General features: G+C 42.7%; 1 protein-coding gene across 1 annotated transcript in view; it reads right to left on the bottom strand.

The window, feature by feature from the left end:
* The window catches only part of LOXHD1 (lipoxygenase homology domains 1), a 283207-nt gene that overhangs the window by 90908 nt on the left and 176885 nt on the right, over positions 1-15414 (bottom strand). The window contains exons 24-29 of the mRNA XM_030567584.1: positions 15222-15370; positions 13348-13452; positions 11896-12024; positions 10761-10925; positions 7086-7267; positions 3347-3463 (exon numbers count right to left, since the gene is read on the bottom strand). Coding sequence (XP_030423444.1) covers positions 3347-3463; positions 7086-7267; positions 10761-10925; positions 11896-12024; positions 13348-13452; positions 15222-15370 — 847 coding nt within the window. The remainder of the gene's footprint in view (positions 1-3346; positions 3464-7085; positions 7268-10760; positions 10926-11895; positions 12025-13347; positions 13453-15221; positions 15371-15414) is intronic.

Raw genomic sequence — 15414 nt, 5'->3', positions numbered from 1 at the left:
ATTTCTCAGCCATAAGAAAAGTTGCCTCTGTATGAGAGCGTTCACTAAGTAAAGGATATGATAATTTCTTGTTTAGTAACAATGTTGTTTTAAGTGAATGAAAGGGAGAGGATGAAAGGAATTAGGGTGTATAGTTTGAAAGATACAGTTGCTGAGCATAGGCAAGGAATTGCTTACAATCAGTCTTATAACTGTAGAAGGATAATTGAAGGTGACTAGCACCTATGGGAGAAGCATAGGCAGCAGACAGAAATAAGAGGATGTTGTGCAGAGGTTTGAACAGGAGGGTGTGGCCCTGAATGTCATGAAAAAGGTTTAAGGAAACCAACAGAGTAATCCAAAGAGTAGAAAGGAATCAAATGAAACTGTGTGCGAAAGCGCAGGTGCCAGAAGAGAGAGTGGAGTGTTTGAAGGTGATGGACAAGGGGAGAGACAAAAGAAGGTGGGAGGCTGAGACATTAGAAACATGCTTGTTTACTTCAAATTGGCAGCAGATTTTCAAGGATTAAATGTTGGAAAGTCCCAAATGTGAGGCAGAGGGGTAGAAGTTGCAGGTGGAGAGGCAGCTTTCTGAACCCAACACTATAGATATGGTAGTTGATGCTATAAGAATGGGTGAGGTCACAAATGGGCACATTAGAAAAGAACAGACAAAGAGGCAGAGGACAGAACCTGCATGTCCCAGAATGTAGCTTATATTTCAAGTCCGGAAAGGCTGATCCTTTCCTGCACACTCCCAGACTTGCTACGGTAGCCTAATGGCACAACCCTCGTGTCCCCACTTTGGAAAACTGGCACTGTAAAGTATGGTTGTGTAAAAGCTCCCTTGTATGAAACATGATAGAGATGACTGCTAGTCTAGAGTTTGGCAGAATTTTTCCAGCAGTGCTCATTTGCATACACAAGAATATCAGCCACCTAACGTATGGTGTTTGTGTATTTTTGACTCACTGTGTTACACTGATGGGGGTTTTGCATCTCTCAACAGTGCTAGTCACCTTCAATTATCCTTCTACAGTTATAAGACTGATTGTAAGCAATTCCTTGCCTATGCTCAGCAACTGTATCTTTCAAACTATACACCCTAATTCCTTTCATTCTCTCCTTTTCATTCACTTAAAACAACATTGTTACCAAACAAGAAATTATCATATCCTTTACTTAGTGAACTCTCTCATACAGAGGCAACTTTTCTTATGGCTGAGAAATGGATGCAGATTCCTCAGCAGTCTGCCCATGGCAATGTTCCAAAAACATCTTTAGGGTCACTATTGAGAGACACTAGGCAGCTCTAACCTCCTCTCTCTGCTGGGCCTCCATTTCCTATTGAACTATTGACAAAGGTTAAAGTTCAAGGCACAGTATGGCAGAATGCAGGGTGCAAACAGGTGAGCCTGAACTCTGATCACTCAGATACTAACTCATTCCCCTGGAGAAAGCTGGCAGGGGTAATTAGTCAATCAGGCTGGCTGGCTGGCTGATCTAAGGAGCCAATTACCCTATCAGCCCAAGGCCGTTAAAGAGGTAGGAAAGAAATGCCAAGGGGGAGGAGAAGAAGGAGACCACGGCAAGTTGATCTCAGTAACACAGAAGCCTCAACGGAGGGAGACATCTGTTCCTCTCAGTTCTTGGGGAGAGGGCCAAAAGAGCTGTTGGCACTGTAAATAAACGGTTGCACACAAATTGTTGTAGAAATGGTGGAGGGAATTTAAAATAAAAGAATAAGGTGAAGGCACAACAACTGGGGATTCGTAGCCAGGAACCCTCTCTTAGAGTTAGGTGCCTAAGCCCTTTTGTGCAAATGTGGAGCAGGAATTTGAACCCACAGCTCTCAGGAGGATGCCCTAACCACTGCGCTATGGGGTATTCAAAGGAGGGGAAGTGGAGGCTTCCTCCATCTCTCCTGTTGAAACTGTTCCACTTCATATAAATAATGAACTAGTCATTGGAACCGGGCTTTGAAGCTAGGTCTCCTGCATCCCGGGGGAGTGCCCTAACCACTAGGCTATGGGGGTCATTCTCACTCTCTTTCCCTGGCCCAGTGAAGAGTGGTAGGACTGAAGCAGCTGTGCTCACTCCCACTGGCAGAGTTTTAGTACCTAAAGGATTTTATCTGTGGAAATGTAGGCACCTTGCGCCCTTGGACAGCAACTAAGTGGGGGATCTGAGGATCTGAAGTTCAAATTTGGGTGCCTAAAGAGCAGTTAGGTGCCTAAATCCTTTTGTGGACCAAGGCCTTATTGTAAAGAGCTTCCTGGCTGGCTCAGGAATAAAATGGTAGCTGGGTCAAACCTGAAATGTTCTCCACACAGAAATGGAGCATTAAACATCCTGGGAGAGTTTCTGTTCTGTGCCTTACAGGAGGTGCAGCAGAGAAGCAGCAGCCCAGGGGTAGTGAAGGAATGATACCAGGCTAGTGAGGGCTGGTGCACCTTCTTGGCACAAATTAGAGAGCCTCAAGGACTGGCCAAATTTACAACAGACTCCCCAGTACAGCCAGGGGCAGAACCACATCCTGGAGCATCCCACAATCTCTGTAGTGCTCAGCACCAGGAACATTTCTTCTGACACTCCTGACATACTCCATATAAGGGGGAAGCATATATCTGATTATGGTTTCCCTTAACTACTCCTGCCTCACAGAAAATTCTCACCTGGTGTTTGCAGCACAGGTACGGCCCCTATAGACCAACAGAGTGGCATATGCCTTTATACAGTGCACAGTCATTCCAAAGTTGCCCAAACTCGTTACAATCTACACATACAGCAGTCATTTCACAACACTGGAATGCAGCCAGCTCTGGGGTGGGAGGACATTAGCCAGCATGCACTACATAACAGTGGTGGAAGGGGTATTTTTCCCCAGAATAACTGGGGAAAAGTCTACCCTTACAAAAACCACCATGAGATCTTTATTGTAACTACTGAAAGCAGACATGTCCTCAGTTTTTAAAGTCATATAACTGGGCCATCAGACTGACACACTGGTTGCCTGATCAATCTGTTGTTAACCGTCCGTAGTCTCGAAATATTTTGCTCTTACGTAAGCCCAGATACCTTTATTCTACTCAACAAGTGTATTGAGAATGGTGGAGGGGAGGAGGTTAAGCTTTTTTTTGTGTTAAGCTGCAGAGTTTTAGAATCAGCATTTGAAGAATAAACCACCATAATAATAAATGTTTGCCCCAAGGTCCCCAAGCTCTTGCTACTTCATTAGCTAGCATTGTTCTCCAGGGAGTCATTTTTCACTCTTAATCATTCTTGGTGTATTGCAGCTCAACTTTGGGAAGCAGAGAAGCAGCTGCCCCTGGAAGCCTTCCACAAAGTCCAATGATTCAATGCCTACCTTCCCATTTGGCAAAAGTCTCCGTATCTCCACCCGATCTAAATGCCATCCAGAATTAAGCCCTCCACCTTTGTGCCCAATACGAATCTTCTCAATAGTGTCACCAACATCCTCCAGCTATGGAAACAAAAAAAAAGATTATGAAGTGAGTAATAGGCAGCAGTCTCAGTTCCTTTACAGCTAAAGCCAAGATCCACTGATTCATTGTCCATTTTCTTATTTAATGTCTATATTAAGTTCCCAAAGGGGCAAATATTAGCTTCACTGTAGCATCCATATGCATGTAGAATGAGGGGCTCCACACTGTTGTTGTTCTGAAATAAGTGTGTTCACACTGACTTGCACTGAAATAAGAACATTTTGGGAACAGATTCTGTTAAATTGGTGCAAGTCTGTCCGTGGAGCATTTCCTCAAGTTCTTCAGTTGGAATGGGAATTGAACCAATCCTAGAAGCTGTAAGTTTACTGTGGTTTGATTTTTTTTTTTTTTTTTACAACTCTGTGTTAGATTATTGATACATGATTATTACAGGGGAAGGAGGATCTTGAAATCAAAGCACAAGATTGAGAGCCCGGAAATCTGCTCTCTCTTTCTTGCACAGCCGCAGACTCGGTCTGCCACTTTGAGCAAATCACATAGCAAATGCCACTCATTTTCTCATTTGCCCCTTTACCCACTTATATTCTGAAAAGAAGGCTGTAAACATAGTTGCACCAAAATAATGAAATTGGTTTGAATTTGCACCTTTTCTTATTTCGGTGCCAGCTTGAGTGTAGATCAGCACTGCCTGAATGCCTCCTTTTCATATGGGAGGGGCCTGCTAAGCTAGTGTTTTCCCTGCTGCGATTTGTATACCAACTATTTTTCAATCTTGCAAATGTTAAAAGTTTGCCGGCATCAATTTAGTTCCCCTACTGCTTGCCCCCAACATGACTAGACTGTCATGTACTGAAGCACAGTTCGTCTAATTTCAGGGGATTTGAATATATTGGTTGCTGCAATTCAGGGTTTGATGCTGCAACAGAACTGATTAGGGAAGCTTGCATGAGGTCTGCATTCATTCTACCCGAGTTGACTATCGAGAGCATTATCAATCTCTTACTAGTATAAAAATTCAAATTCTCCGAATTCATCCAAAAACATTAATATAGGTGAAACGATGTTATTCTTCCTCTGCACAGCCTGAATAACCATCCTTCAGTGAGGCATTCAATCTATACATAGCAGTGAAGTGGCATGTCACTGAAAAGATGGGTATTAAAAAAAGATGTGTTTATTGCACCGCTTTAGGCATCTCTAGAAAATCACCACTCAGAACTGCAGCTGATAATGTGTATTTTAATGCTTTTATTGCCCCTTCTGCAGAATACCAAACAGCACCGGCAGTAAAACCACTAGAACAAAAAGGCAATTCTCAGCTCTGTATTTTCTGAAATCCCAGCACTATTTTCAAGGTCTACTGAACTTCAAATTATGGCTCCTCACGAATAGGTGAAAGAAGAATATATTTTGCTGCTATTTTGTTGTTGGTAAAGAAAAAAATAAATTTTGGAGACCAGTTAATATGTCCTTCTAAATCCACAGAACAAACTGCATTGTCATGTACTTAGTCTAAAACACACTGATGTCTCAGCTTCTTCTAAAGGAAAATCAATCCTAAGGATTACAACATTAAACTAATGGGCAGTTCAAGATTTTTAACACATGGATTGATTAATGGCAAACTCCATCATGGACACTCCACGGAAACTCCACGGAGGTAAGTTCTGTTCTTTGAAAGACGTAAAGAGGAGGGTTTATTGTGATTTATATCCTAGGACAACAATTTGAGGTGAAAATGTTTTAATTTGTTTTAAAATGTTCTAAGGTCTGGTCTTGATTATTAAAAAACCACCATCACAACAAAACAAAAAGAAACACAGAAAGGTTTTAAGTCCCTCTAGGAACGTAGTCTCTCTCGTACCCAGTGGATGAAAATAGCAAACAGAAATAATATTAGGGACAGATTTTTAAAACACCTCCATAACTTGCAGTATTTGCTAATTCATAATCTTGGGTATGCACTGGTTTCAGTGAGAGTTTGCCGTGAGCAAGGACTGTTGAATCCAGCATTGCATGTGCCAATGGGCTGTTAGGCACACAGCTGGTTGATGTGCTTGCACCAGGGCCAGCGCCAGGCACCAGCTCAGTAAGCAGGTGCTTGGGGCAGCCAAGGGGAAGGGGCGGCACATCCGGCTCTTCGGCAGTATTTCAGAGGGAAGGACCTGCTGCCGAAGAAGAAAGTGGCTCGCGATCGCTGCTTTTTTGTTTTTTTACACCCACTGCTTGAGGTGGCAAAAACCCTGGAGCTGGCCCTGGTGTGCACAAATGTATCTTTTGCATACACTAATGTACCTGTTTGCAAATACATCAGGAATACACCAGGCTCTTTGAAAAGTTGGTCCAACATATTCAGAAATCATAGCTCCTATAGTAAGGTAACAGATCCTCTATATATTCCTACACAAGCATTAGGCATGATGGACCAAGTTTTCAAAAGTGCCTTCTGAAAGGGCACCCACAAAATAGTGCATATAGACCCCCCATTTGTGCAAGCAATTTCAGACGCTTCCTTTGGTTCTTAGAAGGGGTTCCTTTTTGAAAATATTGGCTGGACAGAGAGCAGGTGAGAATATGTGTAAGTGTGCCAGAGAGAGAGGAAGAGAAATAATAATTGATTAAAGGTTCTAGATGAGGCCCTTAGCAAGCAATGGCAGGGGTTGCTACTTATCAATCATATGTTACTCCTATTACTGTATCTGTGCTCCTTACAGCGCTTTAAGTGTATTTATCATTGTAACATGCAGTGAGATAGGGCTATTAGCCCCATTTTACAGATGGGAACCTGAGGTGCAAGTGGAACCCCGACAGACGCCAATCTGTCAGTGGACAGGGTCGAACCTGGGGAACTTACTGCATGAGCCTCTATTGCATGAGCTAAAAGCCAACTAGCTCTTAGCTAACGCTGTAAAACAGACTCATTTGACTCTCTCTCTAAGCGGGTCTCAGTGACACTAAATGGGACAGAAAATTACACCGAGAAGGTGTGTGGGTTACACAAGGAGACTTGGAGATTTGCCTGGGATCATACAGGAAGTCTGGAGCAGCACTGGGACAAATCCAAGTCCTAGGCTAATGCCCTAACCACCAGACCATCCTTTCTCCGCCATGGAAGTACTTGCACAAGTCTCCAGTGAGGAGAGAGGTAAAGAGCAGCACTGGGCAAGTAATTGATTTTTTGGTTCAATGGAAGTTCCAAAAAACTGGGAAAAAAATTCTGTTTGGGCCGAAACACATCTGAAATTTTTAGACTGTCTGGTAAATGGAAAAAGTCTGCCTGAGGTCTATTCCAGAAGAGGGATTTGAACCCAGAGCAGAGATTCAAGCCTGGGTCTCCACATGAGTTCCCTGACCACTGGGCTAAAGGTTACAAGGGTCCAGCAGCACCCCCATCTTTTCCTTCTCTGGCCAGTCTGTGAATGGCCAAAACAATTCATGTCAAATTCACAAATAGCTTCAGGTCAGCCAAAAATGCATCTTTTGTCCAGAATTAGTCATCCAAAAATTTTCACCCAGCTGTCATGAAGAGTCCGTTTTCCATTTTTTTCCACATCCTGACTGCTTTTCTTTCCATTTTGTGTCCCTAAACCCCTCACCCAATCATTGCTCCTGCAAAAGAGCAAATATTTTTTATTTTACCTCCACAATGAACTGATCCACTGTGTTCCTCTCAAAGCACATCTTTTGCTCTCTCTTGTTCTGGCACAGGGATTTCTGTAGACTGCAGACCCCATTACTTCCATAGAGAACAATGAAAACATCTGCATCGGTGCCAGCTCCAAAGATGTCACTGGTGTAAACTGTGATCTCATACGGAACAACTAAGTTAAGCGGAGGAAAACAAAAAACAAACCCCAGGCTGTGAGCGAAAAGCAAGGCTTCCAACTGGGAAAGTCTATAATTCATTTTAGAAAGTAACAAACTCAAACCTAGATTAGAAACGTCAACATTCACAAAGCATCTTTGGGAATTATACACACAGAGGTGATGCACAATTAATTGCTACATTACGTTGCAAGCCATCAGGCTGGATTCCGATCTCAGTTACACCAGCATAAATCTGGAGAACTCCATTTAAATCAATGAAGCCAACAGAGCTACTCTGAATTCATACTGATTTACTGAGGTTGGAATCTGACCCACTGGACTTAATCCTGGGAGTCAAAAGAGCTCTGAATATTTATACTGCAAAGTCATTGAAACATGGATCTCCCACAGTACGCTGAGTCTTCAAAAGACTCAGATGATTTTTGAGTAACTAAGCAAACTGGCAAAACCGAACTAGCTGGAGCTGGTATGAAAAATTCTATATAAACCTCATTCAAACTTCTGGACTATTTTAAGTATTAGCTTGCGGAGGAAACATAAACCAGAGGGGATGGGAGTGAGGGGGAATGTGAACCTGTCTCTCACTTTGAAGACCTAATTTCCATTTCACCCTCTTATCTAGTGTTCTCTTGAGGCCAGATTCTCCAATGCCCTGCACCTTATCCAGTTATCTACAGTAGTGCAAATGGACATAAAATGCTACTAAATTAGAATTGTGACTACACAAGGTGCAGAGCAACAATGAATCAGACCCTTTAATCCTCCCTTGTTCCTGCTTTGATCTCACTAGAATTTATTGTTGCCTTTAATTCCATACTTCCTACAGTTCTTTCTTATTTTTATTCCTTTTCAGACTCTTCCTGATGTAAGAATTAGACTAGCCTAGGATATAGGGGCCTGGCCTGGGGGGCCATAAGACCAAAACAGATTCCTGGCTTTGCCACTGACCTGTTACATAACCTTGAGCAAGTCACTTCCCCTCTCTGTGTCTCAGTTTCCCAATGTGGAGAATGATATTTACTCCCTTTTGTTCAGTGTTTTGAGGTATATGGCTGAAAAGTGCCCGACAAGAGCTCAGCATTAATATTATTTATTTTATTCCAAATTATCAAAGGCCTCTTTGCAGTTCTTGAACCCTAACAGAGATAATCTCTTTGCTGACTCACACTTAGGATGCTACTGAACTCCATTAGAGTTGTGCAGAATTTGGCCCATAGTTACCATGGCTTCCATTTCTTCTATCCTTCTCTGTCATTCTGGTTGGCCTTCTGCTCTCTTTGGTTTACCTGTTCATGTATAGCAAACCCCACTTCAACCATTCTCTTCCTTTTTCCATGCCTCCTCCTGAGCTGCTTATAATCCTGTGCTCACCCACACTCCACCCATTTCAATATTCGTTGTTATGCTTTATTGCTGGGAGTTATAGAACTCGGCATCCTAGATCAGAACAGATGGCATATTTCTGGCACCACTTCTATTACTGCTGGAGTAACTGTGATTATGCACATCAGAGCATAATCATTTATTAACTATCCAGGCTTTCTAAACACAGCTCTCAGGAGAACAGAGATGAAGAAGTTTGATTTTAGAGACAATCAGCCTGAAGGTACTTAATATTCTTTTTTGCCAGAACCAATGAAATCTATTTGCCTGTGCTGCAGATAAACTGAAATAGTTTCCTGCAATAGTTAAAAATAAAGAACTAATCTGGGAGACCAAAATCGCCTGCTATGTGTTATGAAATAAAAATGATTGGATCTTCTCAAGTCTGCTATGCTTGTTTTTTTATTTGAATATTAACATAAGCTTAGAACTGAATCAACAACACAGCACTGTAACAAGGTCACAGCTCTCAGCTGTCAGAATCCCCTTTCGTTTGCAGGTTGTACCCTATAGGCACTGTTTTAACGGGCACAACAAGAATGTTTTCATCCTCCATGCTCAAGGAAATCATTTGGCGTGAGTGATCATGAGACATATCCGACCATTTTAGTGGCAATCTGAAATCAGCAAAGAATCCTGTGGCACCTTATAGACTAACAGACGTTTTGGAGCATGAGCTTTCGTGGGTGAATACCCACTTCCTCAGATTCACCCACGAAAGCTCATGCTCCAAAACGTCTGTTAGTCTATAAGGTGCCACAGGATTCTTTGCTGCTTTTACAGATCCAGACTAACACGGATACCCTCTGATACTTGAATCTGAAATCACTATTTTAATGGTTGGGAAATTAGAATACTGTGAAAAATACAACATGTGTATTTAGGCACGTGTGTATTTATGCTTGGTTCTTGCAAGTCTCCTTCTCCATAGCCCTGATTGCTGGTTCCAGACGCTGCAGAAGGGCTGCTGACACAAATAAGCTTTGCACATATTGTACATGAAGAGCTGGCATTCCAGAAACTCTTATGTCATGTAATACCCCTAATAAATTTCCCCCTCAAGTTATGTCTCATATTACCATGTGTGATACATCTCAGGAAAAACACAGTGAGAAGCAAAACCATGGTACTATTGGTGACAGTCATTCCTCTGAAGAGGACCAGTGCAAGGGTTATGCACTGCTTAAGTCCCATTAGGTTGAAATGTGACACTGATGATCCCTAAGTGTGATCTATGTTTGCAGAGGCCTTGCGATGCGTTGGCATTTATCCCATGCGTCTGTATATTTATTATTCCAAACCTGGGGCCAGTTGTGTCTGACAGCAGACTGAACGCACCAAGGAGGGTGGTGGGGAAGGGTACAAGGAGCACCCATTCTTCCACCCCTAATGTTTTATGTGGAAAGAAAGTACAAATGTGCTTGAGAGACAGGGGGTCCCATGGTCAGAGCAGCAGTGGAGTTAGGGATGTGAGTGAGGGGACACTGTCAGAGCATCACCAGGGAAAGATTATTTTAGCTTCTGACTGCTGGATAGTTTGAAAAGGGGATGGTGAAGATCAGGGTGGCCATAGAGGAGAATAGTTCAGGTGAGAAGGAACAATGGCATGAACCAGGGTTTGGGCAGGGGAGAGAAGAAAGAATCCATAAACCCATGGTAGCTCTATGGTCCCCATTACTGTAGTATCTGAGTGCCTCGCAGTCTTTAAAGTTAGTTATTCTGATAACAGTCCTGTGAAGAAGGCAAGTCCTATTGTCCACATTTTACAGAAGGAGAACTGAGGCACCCAGACAGGCTAAGTGACTTGGCCAAGGCTACATAGGAAGTCTGTAGCAGGGCAAGGAATAGAACTCCATTTCCAAGTCTGGACCATCTTTCCTTATAAAAGGAAGGGGTAGATTTTAAAAAAGCCATGGATGCAGAAGTGACAAGATGTGGCAACAGCCAGCATGTGGGGAGGAGAGTCAGAGAGAGCCTCAAAGTTGTGAATGTGAGGGATGAGAAGCACAGTGGATTCCCACCCCACAGAAATAGGGAAAGGGAAAAGCAGGGGGCGTAGAGATGAGCAATTCAATGTCTGCCATGAGGCAAAACTCTACATACATGGAACATATTCTTTTGTCTGCAATTGTGCAGGGAAGAGATCTCTCTCAGTGGCTCCATCGTCCTCTGATTTATCCAGCCAGCGGCCACAAGGGAACTTCAGGCATCTCCCAAGTGATGGGGCATCAATTTCCACCCATTCCAGAAACCAGCCAGCAGAGCCACCTGCAGCAGGAGATTATACTCAGAGTGAATAGCACTTTTCACCAGCAAAGCGCTTTACAGACAATGAACTAATTAATTCATCCTGCAAGATCCCTGTGAAAGAGGTAAGTGTTATCATCTTGTTTTACAGACGAGTCACTTGCAGTAGACAGGCTACTGCTAAGTGACTTGCCCAAAGTCCCAGAGGGAGTGAAAACCAGGGTCAGAAAACAGAAAGAGCTCACTGGTCACCATTAGACTCTTGCTCATTCTTGCTTCTTTCATCAGAACTTGAGGCCAATTTTTTCAAAAGTGGCGAGGGGTTTGAGGTACCTCAGAGTCTGACTGTCCAGTGGGAGACTAAAGGGGCCTCATTATTAGAGGGAGGGTTTGCAGCACTATCTGAAAATCTTTTAAATGTCTGAAGTTAGGCCTTCAAAAATTGAGGCATCTGGAACCACTAGTTACATGTGAAAACCTGGGCCCCTTGTGTGAATTTAACACCTGGGTTTTATTATCTGCAGATCCCATTTTGAAATCCAGATCATTTCAAAGCATAGCAATCAGGTCGGAATTCCCTGAATATATACCACAAGGTGGTTATAAAGCCAGAGGACTGGCATCACCCCTTTCTTGGAATAATGGTTTTGTGCAGCAATTTCCTTGAAATGTTCACTTCTCCTGGGCAGCCTTTCCATCCTGGTGCATAATCCTCCTGCTATAACATCACAGCTTACAAAAGGATGAAAAAACTGCTGTGTTTCAACACTTCTCACACCTCGTTTGCCACCACTGCTGTACCTAGTCTAAATTAAATTGCAGGTTCCTTGGGGAAAGAGCCTGTATATTTGTCTGCAAAGCACCAAGCCCACGATGATGATAATGTCCAACATGTTAATAAATAAGTCATGAAATGAATATTTCCAAATATAACACCCTCCCCCACCCCAGCGTGGAACAAGGAAAGCTATGTTGTGCCAGGTCATCTTACCTTTATTGTCATGGCCAATCTTTATTTTTTTCAGGTCCCCAATGTCCACAGATTCCACTGTAAACTCATCGAGCTTCCCACGCTCAAATTTGTTCTTGTTAGTTTTGGAGGCCTTTAGATTGATTATCCCTGTTTGTTGCAGCACATACAGACATTGTTAATTGCAATGATATTCAGATCTCAGTGGTTCAGGAGCCAAATTAGTAATCAGCATTACCCAAAAAAGTAGAGTGAATTCATTGTTTCATTTACTATATATGTGTGTGTATATAATATTCTGACAGTAAAATGACAGACCGTGTATTATTATATTATTATCTATAATTGGTTAATAACATAGTAAAAGCATCCTGATTGGTAGGGATGCTGGAACAATTTATATAGTGTGTGTCGGGGGGGATGCTGAAAGTCATTGAACCCAACTGTAAACTCTGTGTATGACGGAAACCACTGTAAGCCAAGAGGTGTGGCAGCATCCCCAGCACACCTACTTCCAGCACTTATACTGACTGGTTAGTAACTTAGATTGGTTAATAATTAAATCACACAGTGTTTTAATATCATGTGCTTCAAAGAGCCGCAGGAGACACATTAAAGAGCCACTTGCGGCTTGTTGGCTGCTGTCTGAGTATCCCCGGTTTAATGTATAAAAATCAATACTTAGGGACTGTAAACAGGAACAGGGGATGTGGCTACAGTGTAATAAATGGCCTTTCACCTCTGGAGACTTGGTGTCCAATCTGTCCTTTGTCACATTGAACCCTAGATTTTCAACTGAATATAAAAAACCCACCAAAATATACATCAAATCTCTCTTGAGTTCAGAGGTCTCCCTTCAATGCCACAGCAACTATACTGTTGAAGGGCCAGCTAGAGATGTGGTTCGAGTTGTGTAAGGGAATTTGCCCGACACTTCTCTTCAGTGTCTGTCACTTTCACAAATACTAAGATTCACTACATATGCATTGTGTCGGTCCCAACAGGGTTTGCTCATCAACAGATCAAATATTTCTGCAACATCTCAGCAGCTGAAGATGAGCTGGGTTTCTAGAGTGGGCTGATTCCTTGCTGGGATACAAATGAGTTGACCCAGACCCAGTGTTCTGTTTTCCTACTCTTTGTTTTAATCTATGCTGTCAACGATTCGGCTTACACAGCTGGTGTAAATGGGTCTAGCTCTACTGAAGCCTATGAAACGACAGTGTTTGCAGGAGCTGAGGCTCTATCCCCTAGTAACTAAAATGCTAAATAACATTGGCTTCCACATGCACTCTGGTAAGAAAAAGACTTACAGCAAGAATATGAAATCAGCTTAACTAAGAACAGATATTCTACTAGGGAAAGCAAAAAAAAAAAAAAACCACCCCACACTCCTCAGTCATTTCAGTCAATTATACCAACAGCACAGACCCCATCTCTCTCACACATACATGGGCTGTACTTGGTTCTTACCCGTGTCATCTTTATTTCCATAAAGAATGATGAAGACATTGGCATCTGTCCCAGAATTCTTCTTGTCCCCGGTTTTCATTTTCACAGTATACGTAGTGGATTTAGCTGTCAAAAAGCATTTCTTAATTTGAGAGTGTGAACACTGAGCAGCCATTAATTCTGTTTCTTCTTGTTTCATTGCACGCGTTATTTATTTATTTTTGGACAGTCAGATTGTATTCCTAAAGCTCTGACAGTAATTTCTGTTGCTTGTGCTGATATTTGCTAGAGTGAAACAGGACGGTTGGGCTGGAGGATTTGCGACCCCTCTTCATTCAGTAATGATTTCTCCATCTTTACAGAAGAGAGAGCTTTTCAGACTTCCCATCAGGGCTGCCCAGGGGAGGGCAAGTGGGGCAATTTGCCCCAGGCCCTGAGCCCCACAGAGGCCCCCATGAGAATATAGTATTCTATAGCATTGCAACTTTTTTTTAAAGAAGGAGCCCCCAAAATTGCTTTGCCCCAGACCCCCTGAATCCTCTGGGCAGCCCTGCTTCCCATTTCTTTCCTGGGAGTCTCACATGCTTCTCAGATTTGTTTCCTGCTGCAATCTCCAATAACATTTCATTTACAGCACCAGATTTCATATATGCAGACAGCCCTTCACTGTACAATTTTTGCATAGTTTCCCACAACACCATGATCTGAAAAGTGTGGCAAACTCTTAAGAACTGTGGAAATTCCTAGAAGCTTTCTCCAAAACACTACAAAATAATAAGCCAAGATTGTCAAAAATGGATGCTTAAAGTTAGACTCATCAATCCATATTTAGGCACCCAAAGGAGTGTTCTGATTTTCAAAAGTGCTGAGCAGCCAGAAGCTCCCACTGAAGTCAATGGGAGCTGCTGGGTGCTCAACATTTTTGAAAATTAGCCCCCTTATTCAGCTGTATAAATATGGGTGCAGGTGCTTAGCTTAAGGCTCTCAACTCCCTTGGAGTCAGTGGAAGTCCAGGACACTCATTACCTTGCAGGATTAGGCCCATGATTGTATCATTATTCAGTTGTTGGCAGGGCAATCAAGCAGACTGGATACAAGGTAGTTTCAGGAAGATAAACATAAGCAGAGCTGGCACTAGGCATAAGCAGACCAAGCAATTGCATAGGTCCCCAAGCTGCTCAAGGGGTCCTCTTATCTGCTTTTTTAGTATATGTTGTGTGTCTAGGGGGGAAATATTCTTGCTTACGACCCCAGTGGGCTAGCTCCACCTCTGATCATAAGACAGCAGGGTGCTGATTGAAAAAAAGATGAATCTTCAGGTTCCTTCCCTTGATAGCAACAAGTCTCTGGTTTTAGTCACTGACACCTGGTCAGTTTCATATCCAAACGTGTAGCCATTGCTAACTAATTAGGCCTGAATAAAGACTGGGAGAGGCTGCGTCACTACAAAAAATAATTTTCCCTTTGTTGATACTCACACCTTCTTGTCAACATTACTTGGTTAACCTATTGGTTGGCATATTATTTTCAAGCCTCCCCAGGGAAGGGGGTGAAGGAACTTGGGGGGATATTTTGGGGAATAGGGTCTCCAAGTGGTTCTTTTCCTGAATCTTTGTCTAACTCACTTGGTGGTGGCAGCAATACCATCCAAAGACAAGGAAAGGATTTGTTCCTTGGGGAAGTTTTTACCTAAGCTGGTAGAAATAAGCATAGGGGGGTCTTTCATGCAGGTCTCCACATCTGTACCCCAGAGTTCAGAGCGGGGAGGGGACCCTGACAATCCAAGAGGGGACTTTTTCATGGCCTAACAAATACTTTAATTGATAGTGGTCTTAGAGCTATTAATAACTTGTCTTCCTTTTACTTATTGAAAGAAACACAAGACTGATGTAAACCTTTCTGTTCCAGGCCCAGAGAGGCAAGAGATTGATGATCATTGTCTGAATCTTTCTTTATAAATGCTTCATCCACTGGGACCAGCTCCCTGGCAATCTGACCATCATCTTCCTCACCTGCCAACCACCGCTGGCATGGGAAATAATACCTGCAAGAATAACAGTGGCACACAGCATTCACACAGGAATTTTC

This window comes from Gopherus evgoodei, chromosome 6 (assembly GCF_007399415.2).
Source record: "Gopherus evgoodei ecotype Sinaloan lineage chromosome 6, rGopEvg1_v1.p, whole genome shotgun sequence".
NCBI lineage: Eukaryota > Metazoa > Chordata > Testudines > Testudinidae > Gopherus > Gopherus evgoodei.
Note: the sequence above shows the minus strand (reverse complement) of the source record. Positions and strands in the feature narration are given on the sequence as shown.